At 41.5% G+C, this 18,892-nt stretch overlaps 1 protein-coding gene and 1 pseudogene across 1 annotated transcript in view; one reads left to right on the top strand and one right to left on the bottom strand.

The window, feature by feature from the left end:
- The window catches only part of EDA2R (ectodysplasin A2 receptor), a 52,518-nt gene extending 36,479 nt beyond the window's left edge, over positions 1-16,039 (top strand). Inside the window, 6 exon segments of the mRNA XM_074392239.1 lie at positions 3,981-4,159; positions 4,698-4,783; positions 6,591-6,755; positions 9,664-9,755; positions 11,429-11,482; positions 11,485-16,039. Of these exon segments, the coding sequence (XP_074248340.1) occupies positions 3,981-4,159; positions 4,698-4,783; positions 6,591-6,755; positions 9,664-9,755; positions 11,429-11,482; positions 11,485-11,583 (675 nt within the window). The 3' untranslated portion in view covers positions 11,584-16,039.
- LOC101029535 (WW domain-binding protein 11 pseudogene) lies at positions 1,221-3,270 on the bottom strand (annotated as a pseudogene).
- Positions 16,040-18,892: the final 2,853 nt, after the last annotated feature.

Raw genomic sequence — 18,892 nt, 5'->3', positions numbered from 1 at the left:
ATAAGAGCTTGAAGCTGCCTACTCCTCCATTTTATCTGACTTCCTCTGTCATTCTTAATATATTCATTCAAAGGTTTACAGGGGTGTAAACATGCACTGAAAAATGAATGTATAAAAAAAATGTAAGTAGCACACAGGACATGTTATTGAGTCAGGCCTAGGAATGGCACACAATATTTTCATTCCTATTTCATTGGCTAAAAATGATGCACATGCCCCCACTTAATTCCAGTGAGGTTAAGGAATGTTGGGTAGTGTTGTTCCCAGGAGAAATAAAGAATAGGTTAAGTAAACAACCAGCTAGCTTCTGCTACAACTAGCATTCAGTAAATATCCTTTTACAGCTAGAGTTGTTTCTTTGAGAAAGAGCTGTGACGTATCAGGCAAGAGGATTGTTCCTCTTGAGGTTAGGCTGCCAGCTCTAAGAATCTTTAGAGAACATTTATTCCAATTTCCTCAAGTGCTAGAATCTCTGATGCCCAAAATTTGGGGGTTGGGAGGAAGGAATATATGCCAAAGTTAGCACCAGAGCTGAGACAAGAGCCAGCTAGACTGTTTGCCTCTCATCTGTATCATTGGCATTCAAACATTTTTTGCTATTACTAGAGTGAGAAATAACTTTTTATCACAACCCAATATATACTTTCATGGTTTTTTTTTTTTGTTTTTTTTTTTTTTTTGGTGTAGAAGGTTTATTTATTTTTCCCACGAATCACTCAAAGTTTAGGTCAGTGGGAAATAATTTTAATCAAAGAATTGTACATTTTCCTCCCACATATCCTGCCTTGTCTTAGGAAATGACACTGTGATCCATTTTATTACAAATAAAATATTACAAAATATTTACAGGAAAATATTAAAAATAAACACAAAAGGCAAGATGAAATAAACTGTTTTTGTCAGAAATCTCCACTCCAGTGCCCACAGCACACAAGAAGAGTCAAAACAAAATAAGCAACTAAGATACCTCTGATCACAAATTTCCAAAGAACTGGAGAAGGGGAAGAAACAGGATGAAAATGGTAGTGTGAAAGGGAATGATGTTAGCAGCACTGCTTCAATAACTGATCTATTCTTAATGACATACTCTGTTTTATGTGCAGTAAATTCTGGACAAGGCTAAATTTTAGGATATTCCTTGAACTGAAATTAGAAAATACCCTGACGGTGGAAGCAGCTCTTTCATCTAAGCTTAATAAGAGTCTCTTTCTTCATGGGCCACTGTTATGAACAGAAGCCTGTTCTGGCATCAAAAGCTGTCACAGTAGCCCTTCCATCTCTTTCATGAAAGCCTCAAAGACATCATCCTTAGTTTGTACAGAGACAGGAACAGAAGATCAGATTTGGGTGCTGCTTTGGCAAGAGGCACAGCAGAATCATCCTCTGACTTTCTTCGGGGAGCAGAAGTAGCCCCTTTATTCTCCCGATGTACTCTCAGTGCATTGGGCACAAATCAAGTAATCTCTGCCTTGGGGTTAGTGATCTGTGGCTTGGCACTGATGGTTACTGTGGCTTTCTTCTCAATGATGGCTGCACTCATATCATCCACCTTGGGTCGATGAATCAAGTTGGGTGGGGTACTTAAAACCCCAGGGTTCGGCAAGGGAGCTGGTGGGAAAAGCCCAGAGGCGAGCAGGTCCAAGGGGAGGCGCCAAAGGTGGGCACATCATGCTAGGACGAGGTGGAGGAATACCTGGAGATGCAAGGGGAGGTAGCCTTGGTGGGGGTCCCCAAGGAGGGGGACCAGGAGACAGACCTGGAGGTGGACCTGGGGGAGGGCCACGGGGTAGGCCTGGTGGTGGTCCTGGAGGTAAAAGTCGGGGTAAAGGCCCTCAGAGTCCTGGCATTCCATGTGGTCTCAGGAATGGAGGAGCTCCGGGAGGTGGACCAGGAGGCCGTAATGGTGGAGCAGGTGGTGGTAAAAGAGATTGTGGTCCTGGCATGGGAGGTGCTTGTATCTGAGAAGGAGGAACAGACTGCGGGGGAGCCTGCTGCTGTGAAGAAGCAGTGGATGTGCCATCAGAATAGGATTCCGCTTTATGTTGTTTTTGTGATTGCTTTTCTGCTTCAGAGTCATCAGAGTCATCTTCATCATCATCTTCTGAAAATTCCTCTACTTCCCGTCCCTCCTCATGGATTTCTTGACCTGCCATACGAAGCATCATGGCTTGAAGAGGAGTCAGTTCCTTCATATTCTTCTTTTTCTTCCTTGATTTTCCAGGCATATCTGCAAACCGTACACTCAGATCTGACTTCTTTTCTTCGTTGTTGTCTGTCTCACCATCATTACGGTGCACAAATTCATCCCCCTCACTTTCTCCATCTGATTTGCCAGTGTCACTGTCATCAGTACTGTCATCATTGCTTATCTTGATCCATGCCCTCAGAATAGCCATCATCTTCACTGGTGCTAGAAACATCATCATCATAACCTTGCTGGGCAAGTTCAGGACTACATAACATGTCTTCATCTCACCTACGAGGGGGAAGATCTAGGATAAAACCAACTTTACGGCATACATCTGCACGACTGGAGGAGGAGGTGAACCGGGGGAGGGCCAGGAGGTTTTCTGCCAGGGGGCAACTGTGGAACACCATGTCCAAGAAGAGGAAGGATAGAAACTGCCCGAAATGGAGGTCCATAGGCTGAGGTTTTCTTTAGAATGGAAGATGGCTGGGCACCAAGAAGTGGAATGTCCAGGATCAAAATGTTGGAAGGAGCATGCGGCATATCTGGCAAAGGAATACTCTCCACTTCCACATGCTGAGCGTTCTTGACAGCATCAAAATATTGGCTGAGTTGAGCCCTCTTCTGTTCATATTCTACTTCTAGCTTTCTCGGTTCTTTGTGAATATCTGTTCTCTTTTTTATAGAGTCGTAGAATACGTTCAGAGGTTTCACACAGCTTTTTACGCTTGCCTTTCAGTATTTTCTCATTTAGTTGTGGCTGTTGCACTGGGTTAAACTCCATTTCATCCAATTTCTCCATATCTCAGATAATCTGTTTTGGATCCCTCATCTTTAAAGCTGCAGCTCGAACCGTCATGTGCTGGTTTTTGTTCTTTAATTGTCACTTCCAGGCTTCCTTTCGGGCTTGGTCTGTGGGGTTCATAATTTTCCACTTAGTGGATGATGTAGATCTCCGTCCCATGTTGACAATTTGTATGGTTTACTTGTTCATTAAAAAAAGAAAAACACTTCTGCTGTGCTCCCAGGACTGTGAGAAGCAGGGAGGGAGTGATTCCTGACCTCTTTTACTTGGTAAGGGCCTTCAAGTCGGCCTCTCAGTCAACCCCTCAGCTACCACCATCTTGAAAGCTTGACTTTCATGTATTTTATCTGTAAAACTTTTATAAAACGGTACTGATGTGGGTAGTGCTTAAGACTATTTGTCAAATATTTCAGCTCCCCACATTCCACCACATTGAAGAATTGCATTTTCTTGTACTCTTTGTAGTTATTAATGATCATGTGATATGTATGGCCAAGGGCATGTGAGTAACGCAATATGGGTCATTTCTTGGGGAAAACTTTAAGAGCTTGTGCATAGTTCACAATGTTGTAATCATGGCAGCACAAAGATAAAGCTTCTGTAACTCTGAGTACCCCATTAAAGATGATGTAGAGCAGAGCCCTCAGGAACGCCTTGGTAGGCAAATATAAGAAGTGAGAAATAAGCTTTTATTATTTTAAGACACTGAAATTTAGGGTTTGCCTTTTGTCATACTACAGACTAGCCTATACTGACGGATACAAATACTTAGCTTTACTTCATTCTATGTACTCTTATATTTGATACTATTATTCTATTTTATCTTTCAATGCTGGCTGCAACCTAGTGAATTGGTCTTATGACCTAGTAGTGGGGTTACAACTTGCAGTTTGCAAAATACTACTATGTACAAGTCCACTTGTCCCATAGGTGATCCCATCTCCAAGCTCCCATAGAGCAATATTAACAACTCCCATCTCTCTACAGGACTGTGGTTATGGAGAGGGTGGAGATGCATACTGCACAGCCTGCCCTACTCACAGGTACAAAAGCAGATGGGGCCACCACAGATGTCAGACTTGCATCACCTGTGCTGTCATCAATCGTGTTCAGAAGATCAACTGCACAGCTACCTCTAATGCTGTCTGTGGAGACTGTCTGCCCAGGTGAGCCTGGTTTATGAGACCAAGTTTGTCTGGGCTTTTCTAGCTGTTGGAGGTTTCTCCCATCCTCACCTCTTAGAACTTAGTTGAGGTATTCTAACCATCAACATATTATTCAGTTTAAGCTCCCAGAAGAGAGAAGTGGTATCTTCCTAAGATTCCTCTATAAAGTGCCTAGCGCATTGTCAGTCACAGATGAGTACTTGACAGCTTTTTCATCATCACTCTCAGCCCAGGAACAAAGTTCAAGATAAATCTCACTGTAGACTTAAAAGAAGTTATGGTGTATTTGGTAGCAAAGAAGTGCTCCCCTCTCTTGTGGAATTAGGTCTCCTTTGTGGTCCATGGTATGGTGAATGGGAAAAGAAGTGGAGTGTCTAGGCTTCTGAGTCAGAATGAGAAACAGAGGCAGATACCTCACAATGAAGGGTGGGCACTTATTTTCAGGTTGGCAAAATTCTTATCTGTTTTTCCAGGAAAAACTGGTCCAAGTGCATTGCTTGTTTGATCACCCTGCCATTCCTATTTGCTCTGAACACAGGTTCTACCGAAAGACACGCATTGGAGGCCTGCAGGACCAAGAGTGCATCCCGTGCACGAAGCAGACCCCCACCTCTGAGGTTCAATGTGTGTACTCAAGTTGTCTTCTTCCCTTTCCTCCTCAACCCATTGGGTGGCAGCAAGATAGGGTAGTAAAGACTTCCCCTATCCCCTCATACCCTTTCCTGTAGAATAGAGTGGCAAGGGAATCAGATCTGAATTCTGGTTTCATGACATATTATCTATGTAACCCTATGCAAATCATTCAAACTCATTGAACTCATTTCCCTCCTCTGAAGAAAATGTGAGTCATGATAATAATTTTTCTTCATACGTTATGTGGTGGCTGTCTAGGTCTAATGATAAAATGGGTATTAGGAAGTACTTTACAAATTATAACATATGTACACTTATGAGATATTACTATTATACGAAATATATAGGAGGCCCTAGGGCTGAACTTGTAAAGGCTGAATGAAGAACTAGGGTCTAATCCAGGTGTCCCCAAACTTTTTACACAGGGAGCCAGTTCACTGTCCCTCAGACCGTTGGAGGGTCGCCACACACCGTGCTCCTCTCACTGACCACCAATGAAAGAGGTGCCCCTTCCTGAAGTGCAGCGGGGGGCTGGATAAATGGCCTCAGGGGGCCGCATGCAGCCCGCGGGCCATAGTTTGGGGATGCCTGGTCTAATCTATGCCTATATCAGTATCCATTTATCTTACTATCTATCATTTTTGTCTTCTATTGATTATTATTTTTAAATTATTAATATATATTTTTAAATCATGAAAAAGTTCCAACACATAAAAATATTTTTTAAGTTCAGAAAAATGTAAAATTAAAATGCAGTTACCCATCATCCATCCAAAGCTGATAAATCATAGCATTTTGCATATTTGCTTCAGATTTTTTAAAAGAATGAAGATTTCACAGATATAACGGAATTCGCGATCCTCTCAGTCCTATTATCTCTCTACCTCCTCAGATACAACCACTATCCTGAAATTGTATGTATTCTGTTGGTAGACTATGCTACAGTAACAAACAAACTGCAAAATCTCAGTGACTTTATACAATAAAAGTGTATTTTTCACTGTGCAACGACCTTCTTACCTCATTTGACTGTGCCTTCTAAACCATAGAGCTTCCAGGTCAATGATACAGGGGAAGAGATGGAGGAGACATACTGGTTATTAACTGCCTCAGTCTGGAATTGACACATGTTATTTCGACTCACAGTTCATTGGCCAGAAGTACTCTGATGGCCTTACTGCAAGGGTATAAGGGGAATACAGGGGCTCATGTGGATAATTGGTAAGCACTATGCCTCTGCCATACTCTCCACTAATGTTTTAATACTTAGATTCTTTTGTGATATATGTACATATTCATAACCAATATATACTGTTATGTATTTTATAATGTTTTATAGAAATGATATCAAGCTACATATTCTCTTTCTCCAATTTGCTTTTCCCCTCTAGATTATTTATATTGATCCATAAAGGTCTTCAAGTGCTGTGTAATAATACAAAATTTTAGGATTACATCATGATCTGTTTATCCTGTGCTCTAATGATGAATGTTTTAGCTTGTTGCCATTTATCTGGATTGTATTATTAAATGTGGCATGGAAAGATCATAAGATATGTGCATCTTCAATTAATTGTACTAATTTGTACATACCAGCAGTATGTGCAAATTCTTTTGCTTTGTTCTTTATAATTTTGCCTGCTCTGGAAAGAAGTAAAACCAGCATAGGCACTCTAACTGGGGAAGGCCCTAGGGAGAAGGGTGACAGCCTGAGGAAGTCCAGGCCCAGGGTCAGGGTGACTGTTAACTGCCCTCACTAACTGACCTGCCGCATTTTTTTTTTTTTTTGGTCTCACAGGTGCCTTCCAGTTGAGCTTAGTGGAGGCAGATGAACCCACAGTGTCCCCTCAGGAGGCCACACTTGTTGCACTGGTGAGCAGCCTGCTAGTGGTGTTTACCCTGGCCTTCCTGGGGCTCTTCTTCCTCTACTGCAAGCAGTTCTTCAACAGACATTGCCAGCGTGGTAAGGGTGGCTGTTTAACGTTTCACATGAATCAGGAACAAGGCTCTTATTGGCAGAAGACAGGACTGTTCTGAGGTTGAGAAATAATGGGCCTTTTCTACCATGCTTTAAAACCCCATGAATAGTCTTCTCTTGGTCTGGGGAACTATCTGGGGCTGCAGTAGGAAGCATGGGACTTCAGAGATTCCTGAGACTAACCCTGAGAGTTTAGAAGACCTGGTTCATTACATTTCAGAAGTTTGTAAAGGAATGTGGTATGGTGGGATACCACAGGAAAGGAAGCCAGAGACCTATGTTCTACAACTACCTCTAAATCACTACGTAGCCTTAGACAAGTCATCTAGCCTCTTCAGAACTCTTTCTTCCTAATTGTTAAGATAAGAGATAGGATCGATCTTTTTGATTTCTGAGTTCTTTTACAATTCTTTATATCTATACTACTAGGTATAAATTCTAGAGCATGTCAGGAATTGAGAAAGGCTCGGCTATATCTGGGATATGACTGAAATAAAAGTGGTTGAGTGCTAAGGCAACTGCTATCAGTATACTAACTTCACAAATGGGGATAACTGAAACCCCAATGTCCAGAAGAGTTGGCAAACCTAGACTTTTTTTCTCAAATAATACTGATGTCCAAGAGGTCTGGCCCAGTCCATATGAGATGGCCATGTACAATTCCAGATGGTAAATCATATATAAAGTCACACTAGATGAATTCATGGAAGACAGTTTTTCCACAGACCATGGAGAGAATGGTTCAAGCGCATTATATTTATTGTTCAATTTATTTCTATTATTAATATTAATATATAATAAAATAATTATACAACTTAGCATAATGTAAAAAGAAAAAGTCACACTAGCATTGTGATCTTTATTAAGCACAACTTCAGCTACTAGACAAGAATATGGGCCAGAAAATCCAGCTCACTGAGGGCAAAGATGGAGGAAGTGAGAAGGTGGCTGGTCAGGACCAGGCAAAGAGTTAGAACTCCAGCCAAGAATACCAAGGTTCATTGAAGCTTCAGTGCCATTAAGGGAACTGAGAGTTAGGCAGGAACACTGAAACAGGAACTCAGACCAGAAAATGAAGTTGATTTATAAGGGGAATAATAAAGTTTACTAGATAAAAGAGTGCTCAGGACTCCTTTTCAGCCCACTGGACAGTGGACCCAAAGCAGCACTATTTGTGCTAATGTAGATTTGCCTTGGTCAGTTTGGCCCTGGGGCCTGGCAGATGACCTTGAAAAACCCAAGAGGTATATTTTGTTGTGCCCTGGCTTAAATGGAGATGAATATAGCATTTCATGGGCTGTAGGGTACATGGGGAACACTGTTGTCCCTTTATGATCCTTCTCAAAGTCTACTTCTCTCTTTGCTAGCTCCTGGGACATTGTGACTCAGGGTAGACCTTCCTGTCTCTGACTTTGGAGGCCAGTGTCCCAGATAAGAGGTGTTACTTAGTCCCTGGGTGCATGGACATGAAACATGAGCAATGAAGCATTTGGACCTCAGGGTCCAGAAGGTGAAAATGAGAGAATATCTGAGAGCTGCCTCAGGAGAAGAGAGATGGGTAACCCTTTTCTGCTGTCCTATCCTGAAGATAATAATGTGGTAGGCTTCTTGGAATATAAGGGCAAGAAGCTTCCCCAGTGTTTTTATAAGGGGTAGGAGGGCTAGACATTTTCTCATGCTGGAAAACTTTTTCAGGAGTCACTGACTTACACACATACCGGGGTGAGATGTATGTATGAATTAGATCCAATGTAAGGTTGCAAGAGAGACGAGTAGCAACTGTGGTAAACTAGAGAGTGCTCTCTTGTCTAAAGGGGAATCCACTACTCAGCTCCAGGTCTTTGTAACCATGTGGAAATATTTAGTGTTGCAGAATCTACTGCATTTTCAAGAGAATTCAGAAATCTGGATTTTTGTGTGAAATTGTGGTAAACATAGTCAACGAATTTGAATAAAGAGCAAAATCACAACCAAAGTTAAGAGGCCAAACACACATCTCAGAGGTTCTGTTTGTGACCTGATGTTGAATCAGACCTATGCATAAAAGGAATATTACTTTTCTATCATCATAACAAATCACCACACATTTAGTAGCTTATTATCTCACAGTTTCCATAGCTTAGAAGTTCAGCAGGCTGTTCGGTCTCTGTTTAAGAGTCTTACAATGCCAAAATTAAGATATTGGCAGGGCTCTGTTTCTTTCTGGAGGCTTGGGGAGATAATCTGTTCGCTTGACCATGCATGCAGATGGCAGAATTCAGGTCTATGGAGTTAAAGGGCTTAGGTCCTATTTCCTTGCTGACCTTAAGCTGAAGACCATTCCTAGCCTCTAGGGCCACTTACTTTTTTTGGCTCATGGCCCCCTTCTGTTTCCAAAACTAGCAATGGCGAGTTGAGTTTCTCTCATGCCACACCTCTCTCATACTCTCTGTCTCCTCTGTCTTCCTCTTCTGCTTTTCGGGCCACAGAAATACTTTGGACTCATATGAGTAATCCAGGATTCTCTCCCTATTTTGAGCTCCATAACCTTAATTCCATCTGCAGAGTCTAGTTTGTCATATAAAGTAATGTATACAGACATAACACCAGGCCATAAAGATTATGGGAAGGGAGAAGGTATAAAAATCCTGTTTCCCACAAAGACTTCTTTTTGTCTAGAGAAATTGATTATTTTCCCTGATCCAGTACCAGGTAGCCCCAATCTGATACCCAAATGTAAGTATGTTTCTCAACTGTGTCACCTCAGCCTGGTGCTAGGTGCTCTAGTTCCCAGGGAGAGGAAAGGAAGAATCAGCTCCCAGACATCTCCCTATCTTGTGCTCAGTACCCAGTGCCGAGCTGAGAAGAGCACCTGCTTTTGGGTAACCCAGTGGCTTTCTGCTTCGAGTTGCAGGAGGTTCGCTGCAATTTGAGGCTGATAAGGCAGCAGAGGAAGAATCTCTCTTCCCCATCCCACCCAGCAAGGAGACCAGTCCTGAGTCCCAAGTGAGTGAGAGCATCTTTCAGACGCAGCCACTTAACCCTATCCTCGAAGACGACTGCAGCTCGACTGGTGGCTTCCCCACACAGGAGTCCTTTACCATGGCCTCCTGCGCCTCAGAGAGCCACTCCCACTGGGTCCACAACCCCATCGAATGCACAGAGCTGGACCTGCAAAAGTTTTCCAGTTCTGCCTCCTGTACGGGAGCTGAGACCTTGGGGGAAAACACAGCTGAAAGCACAGGAGACAGGCTGGAGCTCAATGTGCCCTTTGAAGTTCCCAACCCTTAACTTTAACAAGGTGAGCCAGAAAGATGGATCAGAAAAAAAAGCAAAACAGAAATTAGAGACCACCCTCAAGGAATTCCCCTCCGGAATATTATTGTTCACAAGGTGTGGAGGAACAGCAGCAAGCTAGGAACACTTGTGGGTGGAGTGACAACAGCGGTGATGCTGATTTTTTAGCCAGACAGATCTCACACTTCTGGGTCTCCAATTGTCAGGGAACTGGCAAGGTTGTCATAATACGAGTCTCTCCATTCTGGCCTTTCCCAAGCTCTTTCAGGGCCCCACTATCTAATGGTCACATTCAGGTATCTCCCTTTATATGTACAAGCAGCATAGCACAGTAGAAAAATATATACAAACCTTGTCATCTGGAAACCCTATATTTCAAATCAACCTACATTCCCTAATAGCCATACGAACCTTGTGCATATCCTTTCATTTTACAGAGGCAAGAACTGAGACACAGAGAGGGAAAATTAGTTTCTCAAAGTCACAGAACAAATTCGTGGGCTAGGACTGGGCAAGAACCCAAGTTTGGGGGCTCCATTTTAGAGTTCATCCAACTGCACCATTGCAACGATTTGATAGCCAATGTTACTTTCTCAAAGGCTTAAGTAGCATAAGATAGGACAGGAGGTAGATTTCCAGTTTGCAACTAATCAAATACCTTGTATCGCCCACTGATGTATTTCTTCAGTCTTCAGTTAATACATCTTCAGTTCTCCCAATGACTTCCCTGCTCCCTACATCCAACCTAAAAAAATGTGAACAAATGTAGATTTGAAAGTCATAACTGATATGAAATGTGAAAGTTATAACTGATATCAAATCAATAAACTTAGGTACCGTCAAGGTTATCTAGTCCAATTCTTCTTCCAAGGCATGTGTCCCTTTTATAATAATCCCACTAAGAGTTTGTGTAGTCCTTGCTCACATACTCGAGGTGGCAGAGGGCTGACTACTTCTCAATGTATATTACAATATACACAATTGTGACTGGCGGGTTTGAAGTCAATGTAAAAAAAAGAGCTTTCTGTCTCCCTTTAGTACCTACCTATGCATCCTGGCTCTGTTCCTTGTGCCAGACAGACCTCATCTGTTTCCTCTGTTTTGTGATAGCCCTGCAGAGGCTTAAAGATAACATTGCTTCTCTGGAGAATACCACTTTAGGTTCTTCTAAATTTTGTGGAGCTTAGAACTAAACCCATCTTCATGATAAATGATTTCATCAATGTAGAATAGGGTAGAATTGTCATATCCCTATCTAACTAATGTATTTCTTCTGTTACAACCTCAACCATTGGCTTAACGTATGATATTTGGAGGGGTAGAGAGAAAAGGATGCTAGTGAGATTTTCCCACGTTTCTAATTTGATCTGCTCTCTCCCTAGGTCTCTTGGGCTCCTGGCAGCCTTGCCCAGTTGTTCTCTCTGGACTCTGCTTCCTTGTTCGTGTACCACAACAGCAACAGGGGCCTGAAATGTGTCCACAACACCTAATATTCTGCAGATGGGGCATATTCTATCCCATCTCACCAGATAATTGATTTTCCATTTCATCAGGACTGATCCGCAGAATTTCTTGCTTCCCCATTGTAGCCTGGGGAGCCAGATTTCCCATTCTTGGGACTACCAGATATGTTCCTAGCTCAACTTGATGATAGAGAAGAGGTGAGAGAAGGACAGTGAATGGGGTAGAGTTTTCATGCCTGCATTTTTGGTCAGGTAAGCCTCTCAAAATTGTGTCAGCACATCTACCCAGCACTTTAAGGCAAAATCAAACCCTTCTCCCTTTTTAGCTCCTCAACACTGCCTCTTTCCTCAACACACATGTGTGCGCACGCACACACACACACACACACACACACACGTATTAATATCTATCTTGGGGGAGGCCTGGTGCCGTAATTCCCCGGCTCATGTCTCACAGACTTCACTAGTTGTGACAGCTCTGAAGCCAGCACATTTGCTAAGGTCCTCTTCCCTACAAGTAGATCTCTACCCTTATTTAGTGTGGATTTAAACTAGTGTCTTTTTTTAATAGTCCTTCTTAAAGTTACTTTCAACATTTATTTCTCTTCTCTTCTTGCCTTTTTTGTCCCTTCCAGGTTCCTCATCTTCTAAAGCCCAAAACTCAGTCTCTAGATCCCAAGATCAACTCAAAGCTCAGAGCTTTGGACTCTGGGTTGACAGTGAAGCTCCTAAGGTCTCAGGGACAAAGGAGATAAAGTTCTCACTGAGGCCTGGCCTTAAGGCAGCTTAGGGACCATTTTGTGCTTTATTGGTTTAGAAAAAAAAAAAAAAAAAATTATCATTTCATTAGCTCTTAATATCAGTTTCACATGCTTCTCAGCATGAATAAAACTACTCTTTCCATGGCTCTCCGATAACAAACAGAGCAAATGAGACCCTCAGGGCTCAGGTGTGAGCATCACAAGTTTATTTATTTATTTTTTTTATTTATTCATTTTTTTTTGAGACGGAGTTTCGCCCTTGTTACCCAGGCTGGAGTGCAATGGCGCGATCTCGGCTCACCGCAACCTCCGCCTCCTGGGCTCAGGCAATTCTCCTGCCTCAGCCTCCTGAGTAGCTGGGATTACAGGCACGTGCCACCATGCCCAGCTGATTTTTTGTATTTTTAGTAGAGACGGGGTTTCACCATGTTGACCAGGATGGTCTCGATCTCTCGACTTCGTGATCCACCCGCCTTGGCCTCCCAAAGTGCTGGGATTACAGGCTTGAGCCACCGCGCCCGGCCTTATTTTTAACTCTCCCTTTTTGTCCATAATGGGCCAATTGGGCTGATTCCCACTCCCTCAAAATGTGTCAACTTTGGAAAGAAAAAGCACTCAGATGAGTGGAGCAACTGGCTCCTTCACTTGAAAGCACCTTATATAGTCTGGGATGTTAGACGTGACAATTTGGAAAAATTAAGACATGATAGGGCACAGTTATCCTAGGTTAAGAATGCTGGAATTCACTACATTTATGGGTGTCTCACTTTACGTTTTGCAATGTGCTTTCATAGTCATCATCTCAGTGGGTTTTTACACAGACCCAGAGGTGGGCAAGGCAGAGATTATCATCCCCAGTTGACAGATGATAAAACTGAAGCCCAGAGATGGAAAGTGATTGGCTTTAAGCTATACAGTTATCCAGAGGTGAACAGCAAGCTAGGATGCCTTCATGGCCTCTTCAATATCTTGAAATCTTCATTTTCTGGAAGAAAATGTTATGAGGTAGAAGGATGTTTTGTTTTCTTGCCATATCTGTTTGAGAAAACAACTCTGTCTGAAAACAAGAGGGGTAGATGGACATATAAGACCCTTTTGCCTGAATATTAATGAGGTAATGTCCTTGCCCATCATATGAAGCCTGTTCTCTCTTCGTCCCACCAGTTTCCCGCTCCTCTTTCTGCCAGCCTGGTACACTCTCTGCCAGGTCGGACGACAGTGGAAAGCTAAGAGATTTGCCCTTCATCACTGTCCCACAGAGGTTAGAAAATGTGAAGGGTTGCGAGGCTAGACAGGGTTCATTTTTTTTCTTTCTTTTTTTTTTTTTTTTTTTTTTTTTTTTGTCCCTTGGGTGTGAAAGAAGGGATATAGGCTAGAGCCGGTAGGAGCATTCATTTTTCTTTCCCCCACTTACCTCCCACTCCCCAGTCCCCCCACTTCTCCTTTCTGCAATTTGAGTCTCTAATTTTCGTTTGGGTGACTTAAGACTTTAACTTTATTTAAAAGTCGGAATGGGCAATTATCCCATCTTTAAAAGCCTAGACAGATACTGTAAATGTTTGGGCAAAACTGTCAATAACAATTTAGTGCTTTTCAGTTTAAAAAAACCTCATTGATACATTATGCTTATTTTAAATATGAGGAAACTGAGGCCAAAACAGTAGTGACTTACCCAAAGTAATTCATATTTGAGAACGATAGTATGGCCTACACGTCCACCCACAGACCCAAGTGTGCATTCCCTGACTGAGAGTAGAGGCCAGAGAAGGGCAGCTAGAGCAGAAACTAGGCTTGGCTATGGCATAGAGACAAGTGGGGTTGTTGAAAGGTCCTCTGTAGTTATTTCTCTTCACTACACACTGTGTAAATGATCCTTAAAAGATCATTAAGGAGCATGGGAGAGAGATTAGGAGACTGATTAAGACAGCCCATCCCCACTCGCAGGAAAAGTAGCTAGCCCCATAGTTTGTTGAGTGTCTCTGAGGCAGCAGTGTAGTCTCCTATGGAAAAAAAGAAAAAAATAGCACATGATTTCATCTGCATCTTAGTTCAGTTGGGGCAAGATAAATAATTTTTTACTTTTCTCTCCCTCTATTTCTCACCCCTTACAGATTATAAGTTTTCTTCTGCCTTCTTCTCTAGACTCACTGCACTCCCTGGGGCAGTTGCAGGGTGTTGTATATGTTTGAAGAACAATGGTCCTGCTCTACAGCATAGGGCAGGGCAAACACTTTCCCTCTAGATCCCCTGGGCCTCTCCCCATATTCTAGGTGCTCTACACCCTCAGCAGGGAGGAGGGCTGAAGTTTGCCATTTTGAAACCTTACAGAACATTTCTGAACTAAAGTAATCTTCCTTCTGGAGCCTGGGTTTCCCAGACTACCTCCCAGCAGTCCCTCAAAGACAGCCCTCAATCCATGTAGGGACATCTGAGTATGCCTCTTTCTATTGAAATATCAATTGAATCTCAGCTGTCTCACCACTGTTCCCTTTGATTCTTTCTCAGTTATCTTTTTACCTTTAGTTCCCACCTATACCTCTCATGCTCAGAGAAAAACAAGTTCCATGGAGGTTGTATTCTTTATTATCTGAGAATCTGCCTGAAACTTGTACAGTTAGCTCCTGTCCCACAAGTATTAGGTGGTTCATGAAGTACATTAGGCAGAATGTGCACTTCATCACCAGGTTCTAGCTCTGGCAAAAGAGTGCTCTCTACGGCGAGATTATTGCTTTTAGAGTTTTGTTAAATATTTTAGAGTTTTAATACATAAATACTTTTAGTAAATACTTTAGTCCGTCTACAAACACTGATTAAGGGCCCCTGAGGCAACCAATTGATCAGATTACTAAAAGTAATTGGGGAAAAAAGCAAAAAAGGTCTCATTGTACTGGACTGAGGATTAGAAGCAATTAAAATAGAAGCCTGTACCAAGCAAGCAGCCTGGCCCCGCATAGGTCTTAGCAAATATGTGGCAACCAACGGTTTAGGCCTTGGCCATGAGGTGCTGTGTTTTTTGGTGGCATGTTTTGTTTTGTTTTGTTTCTGCTACGGTTTATTATCATCTCACTGACTTTCACTGATCATGTTTTCACCTTCTGGTAGAAGTAGTAGTATCCAGAAAGAGGATGATTCGGCTTGAGCAGGCTGCAGGTGCTACAGGTATTCAAAGGCTGCCATGTGGTTGGCAGTAGTTCAAGCCCACATTTAACACTGCTGCTCTAGAGGAAAGATAATGGTTGTAACACAATATGATAAAGTGCCAGAGCCAGCCTTCTTCACTGTGCTTGCTCATGGTATGAATATTATGTGAACAGCCAAAGCCAGACCCAGAATCACCTTAATTCCAACTTTTTATGGGTCAGCAATTGGAGGTGGCAATTGGCTTTGCGTTTTAAGGTATTTGGGGCAAAGGTGAAGTGAAGGATGTTTTTCCTTTATAATTTCTGGTTGGGCCATAGCAAATGTCATAGTTGAATATTTGCTTCAGGAAAGTTCTTTTTACAGTTTTCCTTTTCAATGCTTTAAAGTTTGGGACATATTTGTTTGAGCACTATGCTTTTATGTTTTTCGACAAAGGGGTTATTGGCCAGTGGAAGCACAAAGTACACTTGATAGAAACATTTTCAACACACCCTTGAGCCTAAACAATAGTTAAGTTGTCTTCATATGAACCAGCAAAAGAAAAAAAATATAGCTTTTGTTTGTAAGGAAGTGGGGAGGTATTTGTTGAGAATGAATTGGGTTTTTTGGTTTACTGTTTTTCTCTCCATATACCTTGACTTGGATTTTGACAGGAGGGAGTCTGGGGAAACAATTTTTTCCTACAACAATCTCAGATCCAGGCTAGGAAAGGATTCAGTACTGCAGCATACCCCTCCACAACAGACAGCCCTGTCACATTGAGATCAAAATCCCTCCTGTTCCCCTCCTCCCTGCCAACCCCACCTCACTAGCTAGGTCTTCGGTGTTTTACATTGAATATTGGTACATTTTAATTTTTTTTTTTCATAAATGTGTTATTTATAAAAATTTTGTTAAATCTTAAGCCATATGCATGTGTAGATAATGGCAGAGCTATGTTTGTTTATGATTCTCTGCAAGCATTTTATATTGGCCAATAAACAGAAATATATCCAAACACCTTGTTTATTTCTCTACTTTCAGAGAACCAGGTGGCTTATTTTGCTAGTGTGTCTCTTCTCAGTGAGCACAGCAAAAAATGTGTTTCTGATCATCAGTAGTGCTGGGATTCATTGACTTGTCACACAGGAGATCTGGGTTATAGTCCAAGCTCTCTTTCTTTTTTCTAAAATTGTTTATGCCATTTATATCATCCTCTGGGATAAGGATCTACTAGAAACTGTTGTATTCTAAACTAATACTTCTCAAACAGGGTTCCATGGCCCTAGGGAACTGTGCATGAGTCTTCTGAGGTCTGCAAAATCTCTAGGAATTTACGTGTGTGTCTGTGTGTGTGTCTGTGTGTATGTGTGTGTGTGTTTTCATTTTGATCATAATTTCTTAAAATACAAGCATATTCTAGCTAGACCATCTGGATGATTACCTCTTAAGTGTACTGCCGTGCCATTTCAGGGTCTCTATGTGTGTTGATAATCTTACCAGATTAAAGGGACCACCTAAAGAGACACTATTTAATTTTGAATGTTATACTTTACTATAACTTAATTTAAGAGAGAGGAAAATCAAGTTTCCTTCCATCTTTAATATTCTATAATCTTGGCAACAACACATGTTGGCAAGGATGTGGAAAAATGAGAAACCTCATATAGTGGCGGTAGAATTATAAAATGGTATAACCACTTTTGAAAACAGTCTGGCAGTTTTTCTAAAAGCTAAAGCTAGAGTATAATCCAGTAATATCACTCCTAGGTATATACCCAATATAATTAAAAACACATATACACACAATACTTGTATACAAATATAGAAACATAATTTATAATATCCAAAAGGTGGAAATAACCCAAATTGTCCATCAACTGATTAATAGATAAAAAGTTGTGGTATACACATATAATAGAATACTATCCAGCAATAAAAAAGATTGAACTTCTGACACATGATACATTGTAGATGAACTTCAAATCATGCCAAATAAAATAAGCCAGATACAAGGGACGACATAGTGTATGATTTCGTATATATAAAATGTCCGCAAAAAAGCATGCTAATCAAGACAGAATGTAGATTAATGGTCGCCTTGGAATGGGCATGAGAAAAAAAACGATTAAATACTAATAGGCATGAGGGATCCTATTTAAAGGATAAAAATGTTCTAAAATTTAGTTATGGTGATGTCTGCCCCACTCAATAAAGTTAATAAAAATCATTGACTTGTATACATGAAATTATGGATGAATTTTATACTATACAGAATATTCCTCAATAAAGCTGTTTTACAAAAATATTCTATGATTACTGATCTCTGAGTAGACTGCTGTTGGTTTACTAATTTACTTTCTAAAAAGTGCACATTACCAGGACTGATTCTATAAGCAATCTCTTTTCCTCTCTCTCTCTCTCTCACACACACACACACAAACACCACTTAATTACTCAATTCAGGGCAAAAGAAAGAGACAAAACTGGACTCCTATTCAGTTCTCTTCTTTTTAGTCTCTATACCCTACGTAACCCAGAGAAAAGATGGAGAAAAGCATCTAGGCAGAACTTAGAGGAGGAAAACTTAGGAGGTATTACTCAAACCAAAGGAGAAAAGACAAAGGAAACCACTAAGGCTTAGGGGTGTGTATAGGAAAAGCGATATTGGGAAATAATATCACAGACTGTAGAAGGGTTTATTGAGGGAACCACTACAGAATGGGGGAGAAGTGACTGGAATTACCAGGAGGTAAGAGGCCAGGGCTTGTGTATTTATCATAACTCTAATTGAGAAAAGGCATTTTTTAAAGCCTAACTGGGTTTGCATTCTCACTTGATAAAAATGGTGGTACAGTGGGGGAGATTTAATCCTCTGATTGATGGATGATAATAAAAGCATAGGAATGGTTAGCATTTGGGCAATCCTTATCTGTTCTGGTGTTGATTTCAGTGTGTGCCTGTGTCAGTCAAAGGGCAGAGAACCCCCACTCTATACCCCAGAAGGACATGGGAAAACCAGATCTCTGTGAATAGATGGATTAAAGCAGCAGGCAAGTCATCCAATGGTCAAACAGGATTCTTAGGTGATTGTTAATAACCTTTTCGTTAGGGACTAAACATTTGCATATTTCTAGGCTGGTATGACACTTCATTTTATGCCCACAGTGTGACTGGCAAGTTTCTGTGTACCCGGCAGCCTTGTAAGGCCTCAGAAACAGTGTACACATGAGTGTTGGGGGTTCACATGCTGCCTGTCTGGACAAAATGGATCCCCACTGAGGGCAGCTGTGCAGTCACCTGGTGAACTTCTACATAGCATTTCTTCCTTGTGGATTCTAGTGGGAGCAAATTACCTTCCTTAGGAGCTCCTTTCTAAGGAGTAGTTCAGTGAAAGACAAGGTGGATGAAAAACTATATTTAGTGATTATTGCTCATGTGCTTTTCTACTTCCTTACTTTGTCTTATTCAATACTCATGATATTCCTAGGTGGTAGGCATC

Source organism: Saimiri boliviensis, chromosome X, assembly GCF_048565385.1.
Source record: "Saimiri boliviensis isolate mSaiBol1 chromosome X, mSaiBol1.pri, whole genome shotgun sequence".
NCBI classification, from domain to species: Eukaryota; Metazoa; Chordata; class Mammalia; order Primates; family Cebidae; genus Saimiri; species Saimiri boliviensis.
Note: the sequence above shows the minus strand (reverse complement) of the source record. Positions and strands in the feature narration are given on the sequence as shown.